Source organism: Anarhichas minor, unplaced genomic scaffold, assembly GCF_050575085.1.
Source record: "Anarhichas minor isolate MPS153535 unplaced genomic scaffold, ASM5057508v1 ptg000007l, whole genome shotgun sequence".
Lineage (NCBI taxonomy): Eukaryota > Metazoa > Chordata > Actinopteri > Perciformes > Anarhichadidae > Anarhichas > Anarhichas minor.
Genome location: NW_027466453.1, coordinates 3,945,713 through 3,966,763, shown reverse-complemented (window position 1 = coordinate 3,966,763; position 21,051 = coordinate 3,945,713). Strand labels below are relative to the sequence as shown.

At 43.2% G+C, this 21,051-nt stretch overlaps 3 protein-coding genes across 3 annotated transcripts in view; 1 reads left to right on the top strand and 2 right to left on the bottom strand.

The window, feature by feature from the left end:
• The window catches only part of LOC142945224 (deoxyribonuclease-1-like), a 60,437-nt gene extending 57,838 nt beyond the window's left edge, over nt 1–2,599 (bottom strand). Inside the window, exon 1 of the mRNA XM_076086642.1 lies at nt 2,462–2,599. Coding sequence (XP_075942757.1) covers nt 2,462–2,599 — 138 coding nt within the window. The remainder of the gene's footprint in view (nt 1–2,461) is intronic.
• Nucleotides 2,600–5,279: 2,680 nt separating this feature from the next.
• LOC142936061 (ferritin, spleen middle subunit) lies at nt 5,280–7,028 on the top strand. The gene is made up of 4 exons (XM_076080039.1): nt 5,280–5,571; nt 6,025–6,171; nt 6,348–6,473; nt 6,594–7,028. Exons 1-4 carry the CDS (start codon nt 5,470–5,472, stop codon nt 6,747–6,749), a joined length of 531 nt encoding a protein of 176 aa, XP_075936154.1. The 5' UTR covers nt 5,280–5,469; the 3' UTR covers nt 6,750–7,028.
• A 1,907-nt stretch (nt 7,029–8,935) lies between these two features.
• Nucleotides 8,936–20,787, bottom strand: LOC142936045 (deoxyribonuclease-1-like). Its single transcript, XM_076080037.1, has 9 exons — nt 20,755–20,787; nt 19,460–19,558; nt 18,142–18,230; nt 17,894–17,980; nt 16,030–16,139; nt 15,530–15,642; nt 15,238–15,401; nt 15,038–15,131; nt 8,936–9,123 (listed from the first exon to the last, which is right to left on the bottom strand). Exons 1-9 carry the CDS (start codon nt 20,785–20,787, stop codon nt 9,076–9,078), a joined length of 837 nt encoding a protein of 278 aa, XP_075936152.1. The 3' UTR covers nt 8,936–9,075.
• Between the last annotated feature and the right edge of the window lie 264 nt (nt 20,788–21,051).

Sequence of the window (21,051 nt, the reverse complement as noted above, 5' to 3'; positions counted from 1 at the left end):
AGTCCTTGGATCAAACATCATTTCTCCACCTGTACAAATCCTTGGTACGTCCTCACCTCGAGTACGCCTCAGGCGTCTGGTCGCCCAAACTCAAGCGGGACAAAGATGCCCTGGAAGAAGTTCAGAGACGTGCAACTAGACTAGTGCACGGCCTCTCAAATTTCTTATACCCAGAAAGACTTGCCAGCCTCAACTTGCAAAGACTGGAATTTCGACGTAAACGAGCCGACATGGTCCAAACTTTTAAAATACTGACAGGAATTGACAGCGTACAGTCTGACAGAAGTTGTGAAGTATGTGGCAATAGTATGTTCAAAAAATCCCTCAGCACCAATACAAGAGGTCACGATCTGAAACTACAGGTACAACACCAGCCTGGTCCACGGAAAGCTTTTTTCTCAAGTAGAACAACACCAGTATGGAACAGCCTGAGTCAAGGAACAGTTAGTGCCTCCTCAGTCAACGCATTTAAGACCAGCCTAGGGAGAGAATGGCAACACCATCAAAGCCAACACCAACACATATTTTCCTACTAATTCACCGTCCAGTCCCACGTTCTGCATTAACATATCTAACAAACCTTGAGACTCAACTATTTACAGATGAGGATCAAGCCATCACCTTGGTTTAGGGTCTCAATACTCTTATAGGGTACCTAATGACCTTTACTAAAGATAAATTACTAAAGATAAATAGAGGGCGTCGGCTTCCTTCACAGCGGAGTCTGGAGAGGTGTGCTGGGGGATCAGAACAAAGTTCCTCACAGCTATAAAAAAGGAGGAAGGAGTGAATGAAGGGGGAGATGCGTGAAGGAGGAAGTTGAGATTTTTGAATATGGCAGTAAAGAGATGCCAACACTATTTGGCTGACATAAATACTGTATGGCAGAAATACTTTACAAGTCTTAGATTTTTTCTTTAAGGTCTATTGGTGACCAATAGACCTGTGACCTCAGAATCTCACACAAGTTCTCAGTTGATTGCCTAATAAATGAGGCAATCGACATCACTGGTGTCTGACAGAGACAAAATTGGACTTGCCGCACTCCCCCGGAGGCCTACCGGTTTGTTTGGAGGTGAACATGACGACGAAGGGCTCTCGGCTGAAGGTGTCCGTCCCGCACGGCTCGCAGCCGTCGTCATAGGTGTAGTTTGTAGCCACGGACACCGTCTGCTCCCTGCAGAGGAGAAGTGAGACTTGACCACGTCTGTCACTGCCTGTAAAAACCTTTACTTTTGAACAAGTAAGTCTTGTGCCTTCTGGGGCCGACCACCAGGGGGCAGCTTAATCCTGAAAGGGTGAATGTGGTGTTCAGATGCCTCATGCCTTTTTTCGCCAAGGAAAATAATTGAGGTATAACTGCCATAGGATCATTCTGCATTTACCAGCATTTTCTGCAAATAATGACATTTTATGATATTGGTATTTTAAAAGTAGGCCATATACATATTACAGGCTATTTAGTATTTTGCAGTGGTGGGCCGTCAGGGCCTGCAAGGCCTTCTCTGCTGGCCTAGACAGAATCACAAAGTTATAGCTATTTTATAATTTTATAATTTTTCATGAATACACTACATGTATTACAATTTTTTCCCCATTATCTTATTTTCTCATTGCACAGCTACTGTCTTCCTCAGTTGCTCTGCTTCCAGTGCAGCTTGTTTTAAGTAGATCTTTTATCCAATCAGATTTCACCTCTGTGTCTCTAGGTAAGAACAGAGGCCGAGGCCTGCAGACTCACAAGTGAATCCCTTTGCAGTTTAAGTGAATGGGGACGATATTGTTGATTGTCATAGTCTTCAACCAATCAATCAGCAACAGAGGAAGACAGTAGCTGTGCAATGAGAAAATAAGATAATGGGAAAAATATTTTTATAAATTATAATACATGTAGTGTATTTAAGAAAAAATATTAAATTATAAAATAGCTATAACTTTGTGATTCTGTTTAGGCCAGCAGAGAAGGCCTTGAAGGCCCTGACGGCCCACCACTGTTAGGATCATGTGAGCTCGGGCTTGGACAGTATGAACTGAAAACATGCGTTACAAACTGGTAACAAAGTAGAATTTAAAAGCCATGAATATTTACCAGGCAAGGAGGGTCTGGAGGAATTATAAAATGATAATGGTTGCATTGTGGGAAATGTAGGATGCATTTTTCTTGTTTCTTTTTTTTTTGTATTTAATCTACCGCTTGTGAGTCTCCCCAAACTTTACAGATGTGAAAAAAAATAAAATTCCCTGAGTGCTCCTTTAATCTCCATTGGTAGTTGGTGCTCATCAACTTATTGCAATGGAAGCGAGGCAAAATGTGGGCTCAACTTTTACTTAGCACTGTTCAAATATATATCGTCTTTACACTTCAAATGTGGGTTCTTGTAATGAGACACAGTCTGAGAAAGAAAGTGAAGAAAGAGAGAAAGAATAAAGTATATATATATATATATATACAGTTCCCGACCGTGCTGATGATGTTCATGAGAGTCGCGTTGGAGGATTTCTTGTCTCCAAATGTCTGGATGTTGAAGGCTCCCAGCAGCAGGGAGGTAGACAGATGCAGCAGGACCAACAAGAGGCCCAACACACACACCCAACGCATCCTGAGCCAAAGAGGTCACATTAGTGTGTATATTTAAGATACATCATTCTAAATCTTGATTGTATGACACATGGACAGTTAGCATGTAATAGTTATACTGCATGCTAGAGGAGCCTGAAAGACTCTCTGCCCTGCTGTGGGAGTCAGAGACGCACCAACACCTGCACCCCTGGACACACGCAGCAGGATCTCTATTCCTGCAAGTTTATATAACTGCGAGTTGTTTCATGCGCTGCTGTTTGCAGAGAGGGTCCTGGGTAAAATATTACCTCCGGCATTGTGGGAGATTACATTATCCTTTTACCGTGGTTACGCTGGTGCGGAGGTGATTCAGGGTGCAAAGGTTGTAAAATATCATCAGCTCGAGTGTGGTGGTGTTTTGTATTGGTGATCCAACATAAAATGTGACTGTAAGTTACATTTAGTCAGTCAGATTAAAAACCATATACTGTGTTCCTGTGACATCAAGTAGCATCTGTGCATAGTGTTGGATCGCCTGCAAGAAAGATGATTCTCCACAACAACAAACAGGTTTATAGTTTTGTTGTTCTGAAGCCAACAACAAACCACATGAGCGATCTTGGAAGTTCCTAGAACGAAGGCCTCCTGAATACTACAATGTAAAGAATATGGCTCAGACAAGATGGGATGAGGGCGAAGTAGTCGAGGTGTTTCCTGAAAAATGAATGCATCTTCAGAGAGCGTGTCGTTTTTCAAATCAAAGTGTGGCCCTTTGCACTGCGGCCATACCAACCACACTACACTCTCATCAAGATTAACACCTGGAAACTATGGTGCCACTCCTCATAAAAGTCCGGAACGTGTTACGTGATTAGCCAGTCATCTTTAAAAATAAAAAATGTAAACAGAGACAGCTGGAATGTAGCAGTTATGTTAACTAGCCTGGATGCTATGCTAACTACCAGCAATGATGGGACGAATATATTGAAAAGCGAACATATCGCAACATGCAATGCGTTTTGTTGAATTTCTGTCAAATAAAAAAAAAAAAAACACTGGAGACAGATTATTTATATTTTGAACTCAACACTCAAATTTCAATACTAATTCATTTTTACCGTCCCTCATGCTCCCACAAGCCTTTCTCTCGCCGTGACCTTTCACCTGTCCGATGCACAAGCATGAACAGCTTAGCGGACCGTGAGGAGATACTCACTGAAGTTGACAAAAATTGGATTAGAATCGCTGACTTGCACCTGTAAGTGTTTCTGTTAGTGGTACGCTGGCCCTCATGGCGCCATACTTACTGTGTGCCAGATGAGACGAGAGGCCTAAAGGAAGCAACTCTTAAGACCTGACATGATTACACGTTCGCCCTCTCGTTGGCCAGCACTGCAAACATTCTTACTGTAGTTTTAGCTGATACATAACTACCACAATTTTATACTAGTTAAAGAAAAATAAAAAATCTGCACAAGTGATCTTCACCAGCAGCATTAAATCAGCAGTTTACAAATTAAATAATTGTTGTGACCCTTGACGTCCACCTGGCACTATACAAGTGGAAAGCTATTGGCTGAAAGTGCTGTATCACTTTATTAAAGATGATCTCTTGTGCTATTAACAAAAGCATGATATTCAAGTGTACAAGAGGACAAACCTCAACCCAAAATCTCAGTGTGTGTTTCACAGGCTGATAAATAACAGAGCATGTAGACTATTTAAAAGTCAGTTCCAAACAGTGATCAAATCACAGTTTAACTAAACACCATCATCCAAACCGCACTCTTTAGGGAGACCTGATGTCACTTATCTGACTCACATTGAACAGATATGAGCATGCATAAAGAAAAAGTTGCATTGAAACAGGACTGAGGCTTTTAGAAGCACGACTTTCATTAAAAACAAAAATGATCACAAACAATATGTAAGTACAGCATTTCCTTGGCTCCCCCATGTTACTTTAAAGCGAAGACCTTTCAGGCTTTTATCGGGCCAAAGTTAACTAGCTAACCAAGGTCTATAGATGCCTTATGGGGAGTATTGGTTAACAATCCAGTGCTGGGTCGCTTTATAGAGAGAAGGCAAGGCCAGAACTCAGTATATAATCTCTGTTAAAAAATTCATAAAAAAGTCAAGAGCACTATTAAACAGAGGATTGGAAGTTATTCTGATGTTTATCATTTGCAGTTGTAAGTACTTGCATTCAACGATTTTGAGACCAGAAACAGTTTTCTATTTGTATTTAAATATGCCCTGATGTATTGTAGTTTATACAACAGTAGAGGGTTTGTGTCTATATGTAGGAGTATTCAGTTTTCTAAATCTAAATGTACAGTTTTATATCTTTATGCTGTTTGTATAAAGGGAAAATGATAACTTCACAACCCACCTTTGCACACATCAATTGCACACTCAACCTATTCAGTCTTTGAATTTACATTCAAATATAATTCAGTTTATTGTCTTTTGAGATAATAACAAAAAGTGCTTCGTCATTGCACGTGTGAATAAATCAATGGAATATGAAAAACCTGTTTTTCCCCGAATGAGGAAGGGGGATGCGACCTCATCCCTCGTCTCACAGCTCTGCCGCTGTCTGAGCTCAGTGATTGGCGGAAATGCGTGGAGTGACGTAACGTGTGTCACGAGCTCCGGCAAGGGTATAAAACCGCGGAGCGAGCCGTTTACCATTCACACCAGGGAGAGAAACCACAAGGAGTTCTTGCTTCAACAGTGTTTGAACGGAACTTCTTCCTTTGTCCCGCGTACTACTTCTTCTACTCTGCATTCCGGACACGACAAACCTTTATTACTTGAACACTACCGAGAAAGTCGTCGTTAAGCTATTTTTTGTACCGTTTTGCTAAGAAAACAAGACAAGAAACCCGCAAGAAACGCCAGCTACAATGGAGTCTCAGGTCCGTCAGAACTACCACCGCGACTGCGAGGCCGCCGTCAACCGGATGGTCAACATGGAGCTGTTCGCCTCTTACACCTACACTTCCATGGTGAGAAGAACACTTCAATTTATTGTATCTTCGTATAAATGTATGCTAAGTATCTGCATCTATTGTGTGTCTTGATATAAAAAAATATTTGCTGTTAAAAGAATAAACATAAAATACAATTGTCATTAAATTGATTGTGTTTTATAAGTAATGCAGTATGACAGCACTGTTTCTCTGCATTTCTCACTTGTTTATCTGATGGTTGCCAGATAAGGAGTGTTTTATCCCCCACTCGCCACATTGAGTGATGTTTATGCTGTTTTTTTAACTTCTTCAAACATGATGCTGGTCTGTGTCCAAACTAACTAGACCTTTCAAAACCATGACTTATGTGCCTGACCACTACTTTGCTGCCTAACTACAGTTTGTCACAACTTTTTTTAAATAATGGTGGCGTCTGCTAATCACAGTTCTAACCTCCGCTCTTCCTCCCCTCTTGTCCCTTGTTTACAGGCCTTTTACTTCTCCCGTGACGATGTGGCCCTCGAAGGCTTCGCCCATTTCTTCAAGGAGAACAGCGACGAGGAGAGGGAGCACGCCCAGAAGCTGCTGGCCTTCCAGAACAACAGGGGAGGACGCATCTTCCTCCAGGACCTGAAGGTCGGTACACACTGGAGGACTGGCCCCGTTGAGACGTGTCTTGCAGCACCCTGTCTGTCTAGGACAAATAACCTGGGATTAACCTGCAGCAGTGGGACACTCTGTCCCTCCCGTTTACCACCAATTATTATCATGACCGTTCAGTCTGCTATAATTGAATGTTTTTCTCTCCGTAGAAACCAGACCGTGATGAGTGGGGCAGCGGGCTGGAGGCCATGCAGTGCGCCCTGCAGCTGGAGAAGAATGTCAACCAGGCCCTGCTGGACCTGCACAAACTGGCTTCTGACAACGTAGACCCTCATGTAAGTGTGAATTAGTGCCGCGTGGTCTGCCAAAGACGGTCCCGGCTACACCACAAACTCGTGTGCTCTAGCATTCGTCTGTACGCGTAGTAATCTCTCTCTCTCGTCTCCGTTCCTCAGATGTGCGACTTCCTGGAGACCCACTACCTGAACGAGCAGGTGGAGGCCATCAAGAAGCTGGGCGACTACATCTCCAACCTCTCCCGCATGGACGCCAACAAAAACAAGATGGCGGAGTACCTGTTCGACAAGCACACCCTGGGGGCAAAGAGCTAAATATGCAAAGTCTCAGGGTTGAGCCTGGAGGGAAGATGTGGCACACAGGCTTTAAACGCACCCTTCTGCTCCAGTGAGCGTGAATTTAAATCTAATCTGCTTGACCTGTGGAGTTGATGAGTTCTGGTGGTGTCACTGGGTTTTTTTTTAAATGTCATTTAAGGATAGATATTTATAAGGTGATGACTTTGCCCTCATTACCTCTAAATCTCCTCTTGTGTGACATTTGAATGACTGTTTCTGATCTGTTCTTAATCTGAATAAACATGTTGAGCTGGACTCTGTTGTCTGATCTGCATCTGTTACGCACCCTTTTCATATTGACTTAAAAGCTGTTATGTTTACACACCATCGTTTATTAAACCAAAGTGCTGGTTACAACAATAGTTTTGTTGTACTACATAATTCATTCATGTTACTGCGATGACAAATATTTTTGCATGAAAGAAGAGTCCGAGGTGCATATTTACCTGCTTCTGTGAGTCGTGTGGGGAAGGAGAAGGCCTGTTGTGAGCAGGGCACAGAGGCTTTGCTTGTGTGAATCCCCGGAGGCTCCTCTGCAACTTCTCTCGGGAGGTTTTTATTTACCTGCACAGTGCATGTGACCGGGTCAGGCTGGAGGGGAGGGGTGAAGAGAGGTGTGTTGTGGATGGGGATCGGGGTTTTCAGGTCAAGGAGGCCCGTTCAGCAAAATTTACCCTCACAGTGGTTTTATGTGTCGGCTACAATGTGGCAGTCTTATTATAGAAATTCAAAGAATTTCTGCTTTTGATTTGATTTAGTTTCTAGAATTATTCAACTCACCACCAACTCACTGTGTTGATAGGTAACATTTGCAGGACTCCACAGCAGGGGCGGAGCCATCCAGGGCTCAGCCCAAACCTAAGGGGGGCCGGGGAGGGATTGTAAACCATTCATGGCAGCTATATACATTATTTTACGAGCCTTACGAGATAAAAAGAGGGCCTAAAAATCTGCCATAATTTAGGAATGATGTGCAGTTTCCAAGGAAACAGTCATCCTGCAGAGCCCACATCCTATTTTGTATCTAATTGTTCTCCAACTGTTTAACAAAAATAGGTTTCAAGAAAATGCTAAATTCCACCCACATATCTATGCAAGGAGAGAGGGGAAACTTATAGAATGATACACTTGTTTGGGGGACTTCGTGACACTAGTTGAAAAACGCATCTGCATTCGGTGTCACATGTTCATTTGTGTCAATTGTGCTAAGATGGTTGAGTACAGCTCCCTGCAGCAGCTCACCTTCACTGTTCAACCAGCAAGCTGGTGGAACACTCACCATAATAAGTAGTTTGTTTGTTTCACTCATGTAGCAGAAAGGAACAACTGCATTCTGTTGCTAACCCTGTGTTGGACAATGACAATAACTTAACCTTGAACCTTGATTGACACAAATGCTTCTGAGACAAATAAATGTTTTCTTCAAATTTCTTTAAAGTAACATAACGTTCCAATTTACTGTCAAACCCGCTCTTGTTTGTTTTGAGATACATTCAGTAAGCTAGTTAGCCGGACATGTTAACATTTGAAGACACTTGTAGCCATTATTTTTATTTTATTTTTTTAAGCTAAAGAAATTCACTGCTCTGGTATTTAGAGAAATCCAAAACTTCACAAACCTACGATGCTGGGTTACGGTTGCTAAGCGGTGATTGGACATTTGCTTTTTTGGGGGAGGGCTTTAGTGAACAGTCAGTTATTGCCACAGGCAATCCACCGAGTGCCTAGCCTTGCTGTACCTTCATGAACCATAACTAATGAAAGTAACCCTGGGTGCATTTGAACAGCCCACAGTGGGCGATGCCTTTGTGATCTAACAGTTTTATTTACATTTAGCCTGAAATATCTGAAGCAATGATGGTTTTTGTTGTCAGAGGATTGATTCGTGTGTTTAAGGAATGAAATGAAGCTGTTAAAAATCACATCGTCACTTTCATTTTTATCTTTAAAAATGATCCTCATAAAGTCTCTTTCGGTTTCAAGGCAACAGAGACAGACGTACTGCTACTACTGCTGGCGTCACGACATGCAGATAGCTTTAGTTTTTTGTGCAACGTTTTCGATACATACCTCTGAAAATTGCGCTGCTACTTGATACAATAAAGGTGAATGGACTTTTGTTTGTGCTGCTTCAAACATTGAAAAAAATGACAAAACAGAATAGCAGAAATAATTTGTTTATTTTGGTCTAGTCAATTCAACGCTGCATGATTGCAGCGGGTTCCCCCACTGAGTCATCATTATCCCAATTCACCGTGGAGGTCTCTGCAACGGTTTTGGCACTCATGATTCAGGTACCCTTTTACTTCAGCTCCACCTCCACAGGGAAATGGTCGCTGACTTCCAATGCCTGAGAGAGAGAGAGAGAGAGAGAGAGAGAGAGAGAGAGAGAGAGAGAGAGAGAGAGAGAGAGAGAGAAAACGTTGTAGGTTTACCCTTTTCACTTGCATCACTAAAGGACTACATACAGTACTGGTTTTGCACGTTTCAACATCATCAACCAAAACTGCTGACCGTTTTCAAAGTATGTATGCAAGTAAGATTTAAAAAATAGTCGACAATTAAAATAAAATCTTGTAAAAAACAGAAAAAATAAATAAATGTGCTGCATTATTTGGGGCCCTGAGCTGAACTATTGCTCGGATGGTCTTGGTTCCTTAAGTCTCCTTCGGTTGCCTGGCAACTGCTCAAAGGAAAGAAACAGTCCAGCACATAACCTTCCGTAAAATCTGATTATTTGGTGAGTTTTAGAGGTGCGTGGAGGTGGACTTTGATACACTGATGCACAATTATGAATCCCACTGCTCTTCTTGGCAAAACTGCCCTGTGTAGCTGGTGACAATGTTAGTGTTAGGCATTAGACCTTTACTAGCTTGGGCCAGTACAACCCATTGGTCAGGACATAGAACCTGAACAAATCAGGCTACCAGTACCTCGGTGAGCATGGTTGCTGGCCAATCCTTGCGCTTGAATGGCTGCGCAGGGCGGGTCTTGCCAAGAAGAGCAGTAGGATTCATAATAACGCCTTCCTGACACCTCCTCGTGTTCAGAATCTGTTGCACCTGTAACCTCCCAACAGTGATGTCACTGTGCATTGACCAAGCCGTCACTATACTTCTACATCACTGCTGCAAGGAGAAAACCATTGAAATGAAATAGGAGTAGAACGCAATGAACGGTTTTGTGTTCATTTGACCAGTATAAAAAAAAATTGTGATTATTGATAGTTATGCTAGCTTGTCCTTCCCTGGAGTGGCGGGGAGTAAGGCGGAGTTAGACCCAGAGCTGCCGCTGGCCTCCAGCCTGCAGCTCAGCTCATATTCTGTAACCAGTGTAGCATTAAAGCATGATGGAGCTAGCAAGCTAGTCACTTACTCAGCTGTCCACTAGTTAGCTAGCTAGCTAGTTAATGCTGGTTACAATAAATGATCCATGACAATAGCGATGTGCTTTCCTACGCTGTGACAAGAGGATGAAACATTAAGTGGTTTGTTGGATTTTATCACTGCAAGGAGCTACTCTTAAATACTCTGTTCTTTTTCATGACCAAATAATTGCTTTTACAAACAGATATAGAATTTTAAAAACAAAAAATCAGGATTAGAAATTATTCATAATTGAGATACAACTAAATATTGTCTCTAGAGCAGCAACTGTAATGTTTATGTGGCGGGGCCTTCGGGGGAAAATGAAGGAACCAACAACGCCACCTGGGGAATTACACCCCAGGAAATATAAGCTTAACCTTAAGATATCGTTTCTTTTTGAATTATTTAGGCCTTCAGATTCGTTACCGTTATGAGACAGAGACGTGTTTCGTAAAAATTAACCAAAGGTTTTATTTAAGGAATCAAAGAAAATAGTCAAATTTGCAGGGACGAGAGCTGCGAGGAGGAAAGAATATTTATGGACAAAAACATTACTGGAACCAATAAGGGATCTTCAATAATTATTACATATTAAGCTAAAAAGGCCTTACTAAAAACTCTAAGACTACATTATAATCTGATATCCTAAAATGTCCTATCCAACATAAACTAAGAATTTTGTCCAGGGCCCAGTTCAGAGTCTCCATCGCTGTTCGACTTGTCACCGCAACTTCTCCCGCGCATCATTTAATTCTACTGTTTTAAATGAACACGGTCATTACTGCGCTACCTACTGCCACCCACTGGTATGGAAGAGTATTTAATTACTGAGCCAGCCACTATACTGCAGCTCAGACAGACGCTCCACAATGGCAAATTATTTGCAGCAACTAAATATTCTTTTGGACCGATTAAGTGAAATTGGACATTTTCCCACAGCACACCTGACGATATCTCACGGCACACTGGTGTGCCGCGGCACAGTGGTTGAAAATCACTGGGTTGAACAATGTAAATTAATTAAAACTTCAAGGCAAAACAGGTGAAATAGCAGCAGGTGAACCTACAAACAGGGCTCACCATGCTCCAAACTAATACAAATGAAGGTTGTGACTACTTACTACCTTGTATATGGGGTACTAACATATGCAGTCACTCATCGACGGCACAACGATGATGGAGCTTCTAAAAGAATTTCCAACCAACAAGTCAGTCCAGAGTTATTATTAAAGGCAGCTGTATTTTATAATGGTTGGCATGCTAAGTGATCACATTAAATACATACCTGTAACACAAAAAAACACTAGGAGCCACCACAGAGACAGGACAAGGGCCCAGAAGGAATGAGGCCATGCCAACTGGTGCCTTTCGAAAGATGGCTCTGATTAGGGGATTGGTTGGGGGAGGAGCCAGCCTGAGAGCTGCGTTCACAACCATACACCCGATGCTTCATTCTCTCTGGAGCATTCCCCACCACATTTACAACAGCAAAGTCCCTATATGAAGTCATTTCAAATGTCAATGTAAATAAGATAATAAGAAGTTTATAAATCATAATAATCAGTAATGAAGAACACAGACATCAGATTGTATTGATACGATGATTACGATATCAGATCCTCCTTCTCTCAGCCCCCCTGTCCACCCTCTCCCTCTCTACCATCTCCAGCTCTTCCCCCACAGCTCTCCCTCCCCTCTCCATGCCCCATCTTACCCTATCTTGCTCCCCTCTCCCCTAACGAGGTTCTCAACCTTGTTACATCTAACCGCCCCACCACGTGCTCCCTTGACCCGATCCCCTCCCCTCTTCTTCAGTCTATTGCGACTGAACTCCTTCCTTTTCTCACCCACCTCATGAACACATCTCTTGTTTCAGGATACTTTCCCACGGCTTTCAAGACTGCTAGAGTCACCCCCCTTCTGAAGAAACCATCACTTGACCCCTCTGATGTCAAGAACTTCAGACCGGTGTCTCTTCTACCCTTTCTTTCCAAAACACCTGAACGTGCTGTCTTTACTCAACTATCCTCCTATCTCCACCAAAACAACCTCTTGGACCCTCACCAGTCCGGGTTCAAAGTGGGTCACTCGACTGAGACAGGCCTCCTTGCGGTGACGGAGTCGCTTCATGCAGCGAGATCTAACTCTCTCTCCTCTGTCCTGATTCTCCTGGACCTGTCTGCGGCGTTTGACACTGTTAACCACCAGATCCTCCTATCCACCCTCGAGGGGATGGGCGTTTCAGGCTCTGCACTCTCCCTGTTTGCATCCTACCTGACAGGTCGATCCTACCAGGTGTCATGGAGGGGCTCTGTGTCGGAACCACGCATACTGACTACGGGGGTTCCGCAAGGCTCAGTCCTGGGCCCCCTTCTCTTCTCGCTCTACACAACATCTCTGGGTTCTGTTATTCGCTCGCATGACTTCTCCTACCATTGTTATGCCGATGACACCCAGCTGGTCTTGTCATTTCCCCCCGGGGACACTCAAGTGGAGGCACGCATCGCTGCGTGCTTGGCTGACATCTCGAAGTGGATGACGACACACCACCTCAAGCTCAACCTGGACAAAACCGAGCTACTGTTCCTCCCGGGGAAGGGTTGCCCGCACCGAGACCTGTCCATCACCATTGATGATACCGTGGTGACGCCAACTCGGACTGCGAGAAACCTGGGTGTGACCCTGGATGACCAACTGTCGTTCTCAGCAAACATTGCATCGGTTACACGCTCCTGCAGATTCCTGCTCTACAACATCAGGAGGCTTCGCCCCTTCCTCACTGATGAGACGGCGCAGGTGCTAATCCAGGCTCTTGTCATCTCCCGCCTGGACTACTGCAACTCACTACTTGCCGGAGCCCCGGCGCTGGCCATCAGACCTCTGGAGCTTGTCCAGAAAGCTGCAGCTCGCCTGGTGTTCAATCGCCCCAAGTTCTCCCACACAACTTGCCTTCTCCGTTCTCTACACTGGCTACCTGTAAGAGCCCGCATCCAGTTTAAGACTCTGGTGCTAGCCTACAGGGCAGTGAAAGGAACAGCTCCTTCCTATCTCCAGGCCATGGTCAAGCCCTACACCCCGGCCCGACCACTTCGCTCTGCTACCTCGGGGCGACTGGTTGCCCCGTCGCTCAGAGGTCCCTGCGGCCGATCGACGCGGTCGCGGCTGTTTTCTGTCCTGGCCCCACAGTGGTGGAATGAACTCCCCACTGACGTCAGGACGGCAGAGTCGCTGCCCATCTTTCGGCGCAGGCTGAAAACTCACCTCTTCAAGAAGGCCTACCCTTCCGCTTAGCACTTACCTAGCATCTACTGTATTCATACTAGCTTATTGCACTTATTGTTTTTATATTAGCTTGTGGCACTTATTGCATTCCTTTGTTTCTGCACTGTACGTTGGCTCTGGTTTATGCTCTTAGATGCTTGTTTGAGGTAGGGACATGCACTTATTACTTCTGGTGACTAGTTGTTCTCTCGAAAACCGATGTTGAATACACTTATTGTAAGTCGCTTTGGATAAAAGCGTCTGCTAAATGACTGTAATGTAATGTAATGTAATGTAATGTAATGTATTGTCTCATCCTGTCTCCTTTGTTGTTTTTCTTACTTTATCATTTGTCAGTGTTTCCTGTTTTATTTTGTGTTTCCCCGCCACTGTGATTCTCTGCCCCGCCCCTGACTGATCCCACCTGTGTCCCATCACCTACACCTCCCCACTGTACTTGAACCTTGTGTTCCCCTGTCTCTGTGCTGGTTCATCTTAGTCCTTTGTGTCAAGCGTTCCAGCGATTCTCCTAGTGTTATGTTCTCTGCCTGTTTTTCGTCAACTACGTTTTTTGCCTGATCCATTTGAGTGCCTTTGAGCAAATATTTCCACCATTCCGCAAACTACACCAAAACATTAAAACGTACTAAGAAAAAGCACCAGTAACGTTGGAGCTTATCAATTCTCTGGTCTTTAATCATTTAGCGTGGTGCCAATTTAACACTGAGTTTCAGTGCCCATCACCAGCTTTAGTTAATGCAAAAACATGAAAGGCTCATGGCGGTGCAACATGGTGGACTCTGTGGAAGAGGACCCGCTTCCTATAAAGATAAAAAAAAAAAATTCTAAGCTAAGTAAAGCATAAGCCTCCTTAGTTTCAGGTTATTATACACTAATAAAAACATAGTTATGAATATTATATTATATTTCTGCCTATTAATCCACACTCTTGACACTCTTCCTTTTTACTCATTTACTCTGGCTCTCTACACTTCGTAACCATCGACCATCTGGTTGGAGGTCGACACGCTCTACCCACTGAGCTACAGCCGCCTCAAAATCAGAGAAGAGGTCAAACGATGTTACGCCCACAAATTATGCAGTCGACATCGCCACATTTGGTTAACAGCCCTGGGTGAACCAGATTTTTGATCTTCTCCCCTGCCATGGAAGTCTGAATTAAACCGAAATTAGCCCGCTACACCGGCCACGATGACAACGGCACACATAAAAATGGCCCACGCTCTGACTATCCTGCCACATTGATTTGAATGTGAATGTAAATGTTAAATGTACTTGCTTTAACACTACATGTCATTCACCCATTCACACCCTTTCACACACTGATGGCAGGGGCTGCCATGCAAAATGCCACCTGCCCATCAGGACTAAGTATGACTGACATTCATCCCACACATACACTGAAGGCACAGCTTTCAGGAGCCATCCTCTGATTGAAGGACGACCCGCTGTAGCACCGAGCCATAGCCTAGTTCTATGTCCGTTCTACTCCTTCATTTATTTCTATGGTGAAAACATGAAAGTGTTAAACTGCTCTTAATAGACCCGGTCTTTTTGTAAATTGCAACTGTGAATTCTATCACAGAGAAGAGTTAAAGCTAAAGTTGCTTTTACCTGCTGCTCGGTGAGACGAAATTCCTTCATGAAGTTGTAGACCCCAGCACTGCCAGTCACCACTCGCTTCATCATGTCATCAGTGACCACAATCCTGCAGATACAGGAAGAGGAGTGGATTTTAGAGTATGCACACCTGTGTGTGTGTGTGTGTGTGTGTGTGTGTGTGTGTGTGTGTGTGTATTTGTGTGTGCATCCACCTGTCGTAAGGGTAGCCTGTTTTCCCTTCTCTTGGCACTGTAGTATCCTGATCGTTGGTGATCAGCCAGTGGAACCCTGGTTCCTTGGAGAGGCGGATCCACTTCCATCTGGGGCTCGATACATACTCACCACCAGCGTTGAAGTCGCCCAGCAGCACAATGTTCTGCAGGGAGAGCAGAAATAGTTTCAACCATCCCCATATAACAAATGAATCATCCTTTACACTCTTTTAAAAAAAAATTTCCACCAAATAATTGGTTTTGCGTGTGTTTTCTGGAGGAGAACATTCACTTTGGTGTTGAAGTTGGTGTTGACATAAGTCACCACGTCATAGAGGGCATCGATTTGCAGCACAGCGTCGCATCGAGAGGTGTGCTGGGGGATCAGAACAAAGTTCCCCACAGCTATAAAACAGGAGGAAGGAGAAAGGAGTGAGTGAACGAAGAGGGAAATGCGAGATGACAAGAGACAAGTTGATGTTTTGGATATGGCAGACATGATTCATACAACAAAAAAGTGAGCTCACTGTCTTTTAAATGTGGCAGCACAGAGTTGCCGGCCCTATTTGGCGGACATAAATACTGTATGGCAGTCAGAATTCAACTGAAGACAAAACATTTTCTAAAGGGGCCTTGGTGACCAACGGATCGTGACCTCAGAATCTCTCACACACGTCTGGTGTTTAGTTCTCAGTTGGTCGCCTAACGAGAGAGGCAATCTACATCACTGGCGTCCTACAGTGAGAAAGAGTTATCGCTCTCTGTTCTTTGCCGCACTCTTTCAGAGCCTACCGGTTTGTGTGGAGGAGAACTCAACGATGAAGGGCGGCCGGCTGAAGCGAGTGTAGAAACCGTGAGGGTCGTTGTAGGTGTAGGATCTAACCACGGACACTATCCCCACCCTGCAGAGGAAAGATAGTACTTAACCACATCTCTCACTTCCTGTAAACACATTGCTTTTGAAGTAGTCTTCAAAAAGCGGTTAAAGTTCATCAACTCTTTCTTGTAGTCAGCTATTCACAGCATTGCTGGAGCATTTTCACAAGTTGTTTATCATCGTCGTTTATCGGTCCTGTGACCACTCGGGAGCAGCTTGACCGGTCCTGAATGTGTGAATGGATGAATGTAATGTGCAGATGTGTCATGGTTTTTGTTTTTTTTGCCCAACAAATTTAAGTATAATTACCAAAGGAAGACTGTATTACTAAATACAGCTGGACCAAAACGTACTCTGTATTCACCAGTATTCTTTGCAGAAATTAGATTTCATGATGTGTTTGGTGTTTTTAAAGTGGGCTATTTATATAGTAGATAGTATGCTGGGCTATGCTGTATATTGTGCATGTTATGCAATTATGTGACATTCCATATAAAATGGGAATTTCAAATGGATTTTAATTTTTCACAACACATCTGCAAGTAATTTGCATTCATAAAGGAACAGTGTGAAGGATTTTGGGGGATCTATTGGCAGAGTGATGTTTGTTGCATGAGTCCTCCGTGTTTCTACAGTAGCCTAGAATGGACAAACCAAACGTTGGCTTTTTGTGTTACCTGAAGGCGCCTGTAGTTTTCCGACATCCTTGTAAAAGGAGGGATGAGCGAAGAGGCGTTGAGTTGGTTTGAATCTGCAACCTCACCACTAGATGCTCCTAAATCCTGCACACTGGCCCTTTAAGTGCCTTTGTTGAGAAAATGCATTCGATGGCACGAAAAGCTGTCAAAAGTGTAGAGTTTTCTAGCACAGCATGTGACACATGATCACCCATATTTACCTTAAACTCTGATCTGCTAATATCTGTACTGAATCATCTTTCATAACAACCTGTGGTGGGGAGTAACCGTGTTATGTGGATTATGTTGTGGAACAATCTGTGGATTAATCTGTGGACTCTTTGAGTGTGTCGAGATAAACAGCGATACTTTTAGGAAGAAAGGAAGTTGTTTCACCAACTTGTACGAGGGAAATTGGATCAATAAAACCTTTTTTGCTTTCACCTACGAGCAGTGTGTGAGCTATGTGCATAGGACCAGAAACACGTGTCAACTTAAGGTTTACATTCTGCTGCAAGTTTTGGATGCTATACACATGTACAATTTGAGTTACTTGTACTTGAGTGTTTCCATTTCCTGTTACTAAATATGTCCGCCCCACTACATCTCAGAGGCAAATATTTACAATAAAGGTTTACTTCAGTTACTTTACTTTAGGTTACTTTTCAGATTGTGCTTTCACATAAAACATGTAACATACATTGTAACATGACGCATTGGTACAGATTAAACTGTCCAACAGTATATCAATTAGTTCAAATTGGCTCCACCAAGACCAGCTAACAATAATAATCTAGCATTGTAATCTATTACTCTGACAGGGCTCAGTCTGCTGCATTATGTGGTTATACTTGTGATACTTTATGTTTTTCTGATAATACTTATGATGTCGAATGCTTGTAGTTGAGTATTTGAATTGTAATGTTGGCTACTTTTACATAAGTAGTTTTCTGGCACTAATCGCTGACAATAAGGACAAAGACACTGTGCAGATCTGAAGTATAACTTTAAAAGAGAAATAGTTTGTTGTCTGGTCACTGATGTGGGGTCTCAACGGAGGATTCCTGCAGAGGATCGGTTGTTTTTGCCTCTCTCTGTTTACCTGTAGAGGAAGAGATATCTCTCCTTGTGTGGAGTAGCACCCAGAGGGTCGCTTCTGATGAAGTCGTACGAGAACTGAGGACACTGACTGCGTAAACACACACAAACGCACACAGATGTAGAGCATCATTTAGTTTGTCTCAAATCATAATGTGAGTTCATGAGCTGTCCAACTTAACTTCTACAGAAGGTCACTATATTCTGTGTGTAGTAATATAAGCACTATATAAGGTCTGTGGTTAGTCTAACTTGTTGACGGCCGCCATGAGTCTGTTGGTCACTTCCAGATCCGGGTCTCTGACCTCCTGGATCAGAATGATGTCGTAGCGACAGACAATCTGGGAAACAGAAAACAACACATATCTGATTAGAGTTCTTGCGGCAGTGCCGTCTTATTATATTAGTGGTCTGTTTAGTTTCATTCCATTCAAGTATAGTTCTCCTGAAACAAAGAGAAACAGAACTAAAAGAGGTGAACCAACATAACATCTCCTTTTACAGTCAAATTCAATAATCTGTGATGGTTATTGTTCTAGGTAATAAAGGGGTACTTCACTAATTCCTCACTTAAAAGCTTCACTGGTCATAACAGGGTTCAACGTTAATGTTGTTTTTTAATCACTTGCCCCCATATAACTTGTTTCATTCATTTAATCTTTGTTGTTATCAAATACTAACAAAGACCAAAGTCAGTAAATTAATCTGGAGTTTCTCCCACATCCTCTAACATCATTAAACTACTAAACTGTTTTAATACTAAACACATTTGAGGTGCTCGCTTGCGCTTCAGTTAACAGAACTTTGTCTTTACCCCCCATTTCCTCGCGCATGTGCGACTCTCATCAGAGATGGGGAGGAAGCAAATGGCTCCCCCCTTAGCTACTTCCATCGTCAGCTCCCGAAAAAAAAATGTGTTTCATTCTTTTTTTTACAATCGGGCAAGTGAGTTGCAAGATTTATTAGCCCGACGGGGCATTTTACTTGCCCCGGGCAAGCGGGCAACCCTTGTTGTTGAGTCCTGCATGGGAAGTACTACCTGTGTCTCCAGTGTCTCTGGAGGACACAATAAGCCCTGATGATGTCATAGTGATATATAGTGTCATCAGGGTAATATGAGTTTGGGCTTGGACAGTACAAATGGAAAACCTGCGTTATAAACTGGGCACATAGTATTTAAAAGACATGGACATTTACCATCCAAGGAGGTTCTAAAGAAATTATAAATAATTGGTTGAATTATGGGAAATGTAGGATCCATTTTTATTTTTTTTAAATCTCCTCTTGTGAGTCCCCCAACTTTATGGATTTGAAAAATAATAGCTGGAGTGCCCCTTTAATCTCCTAAAGCCTCTGAACAATACAGTATTGTAACTAAATCTAACGACATGCTCATACTTCTAATGTGCTACCAACTTATTGCAATTGAAGGGAGGCCAGATGTCGGGTAAACCTCGTGGTATTTTAACGTTACTCAGCGCTGTTCAAAATATATCCTCTTTATATCGATGAGATACAGTCTTAGAAAAAAGGAATATTGGATGCAAGAAAAAATAAAACATTTTCAGACCTTGCAGATGATGTCCATGAGAGTCGGGTTGGAGGATTTCGTGTCTCCAAATGTCTTGATGTTGAAGGCTCCCAGCCGCAGGGAGGTAGGCAGATGCAGCTGGGCAGTGGCATCTGGCCAATAGAGGGCCATGGGGCCTGGCCCGACCACAATTATAATAATCATAAATTATACAAATTGTCAATATTTGTGTTTTTGAACTATGGAATGTACCCAGTAATATGTGTAAAATATGATATCTGCGCAAAATATATGCTTTTCCTGCTCGTGCTCTCCGCCTGTGTGCACGACACGTCTCAGAACGCGCAGCTAGGGGGCCAAAACGATTCTGTCCCCCTAGCTGCGCGTTCTGAGACGTGCAGCTAGGGGGGCAAAATCGTTTTTGCCCAAAAGAGGCGGGTCTATGAAGCAGTTTAGCCAATTGCTGATTGAAGATATAAATGAGTGACATACAAGTTAGCCAATCAGCGCCCTCAAATAGATTCAGCGTGGGGCCAAATCGTTTTGGTCCCAAGCTGCACGGTCTCGTCAGGAGAAGTCTCTACAGGCGAGCGCGAGCGCGAGCACTACTCCTCCAAGACCCGTTTGAGAGGAGAACTTTGGCGGAGATTCTGCAGGCCAAAGAGCTGATCCCAGATCAGCCTGACCTCACAATCAGACAGCAGACTAGCGGGAAAGTGAAGCAGTACATGCGAAGCTGCTGTACTAGCTGAACACCAGACAGGTTTGGCTAGCTGGATGACGTCATGCTAATAACTTATTTAGCTTTTTAAAACAACGGGGACAGATCCAGCACGGACAGTTAGGGAGTGAGGGATGAGGAGGTAAAGAAACATGAGAACACCAGGACACACATGGAGAACTCTGTCAAGCTACATATTAAGCAAAGTGAACATCTTTTCTTCTACATAGTTGTCCTCAGTCTCATCTGCTTAACTTGGTCATGGAGGCATCAACATTTAATTGAGATGGTAAATTAACAGTGAAAACTCATCATTGCTTAATTTAACATCAGTATTCATAATTACACTTCATGTTTACTTCTCCTGATATTTACCTCCTATAACAAGGTCCATAGGGGCATCTAAATAAATAAACATGTTATATTATATTATATAAGTGTTATTTACTGCTTTTTTTCGTGTTGGAATAAATGTTAAATATTTAACTGCAAAGTAGTAATGCGTGTTTGATACTTAAATTTTTTTTGCATTAAATCATTCTGGGATGTTTGCTGAAATTGATAGGATGGCCCTACCTAGAACATTTTCCACCAGCCGCCACTGCAGCAGGACCAACAAGAGGCCCAACACACACACCCAACGCATCCTGAGCCAAAGAGGTCACATTAGTGTGTATATTTAAAATACATCATTCTAAATCTTGATTGTATGACACATGGACAGTTAGCATGTAATAGTTATACTGCATGCTGGAGGAGCCTGAAAGACTCTCTGCCCTGCTGTGGGAGTCAGAGACGCACCAACACCTGCACCCCTGGACACACGCAGCAGGATCTCTATTCGTGCAAGTTTATCTCACTGCGAGTCTGCAACCCGGCGTTTCATGTGTTGCTTTTTGCAGAGGCATCC

Excerpts from the sequence above, each read along its gene's own strand:
- LOC142936061 (XM_076080039.1), top strand. The coding sequence starts at position 5,470 with ATGGAGTCTCAGGTCCGTCAGAACTACCACCGCGACTGCGAGGCCGCC. Across the intron at positions 6,172-6,347 it reads TCTTCCTCCAGGACCTGAAG|AAACCAGACCGTGATGAGTG; the intron begins GTCGGTACACAC and ends TTCTCTCCGTAG. Across the intron at positions 6,474-6,593 it reads CTGACAACGTAGACCCTCAT|ATGTGCGACTTCCTGGAGAC; the intron begins GTAAGTGTGAAT and ends TCCGTTCCTCAG.
- LOC142936045 (XM_076080037.1), bottom strand. The coding sequence starts at position 20,787 with ATGCGTTGGGTGTGTGTGTTGGGCCTCTTGTTG. Across the intron at positions 15,402-15,529 it reads ACACCAACTTCAACACCAAA|AACATTGTGCTGCTGGGCGA; the intron begins GTGAATGTTCTC and ends CTCTCCCTGCAG. Across the intron at positions 15,132-15,237 it reads ACAGGCTACCCTTACGACAG|GATTGTGGTCACTGATGACA; the intron begins GTGGATGCACAC and ends CTGTATCTGCAG.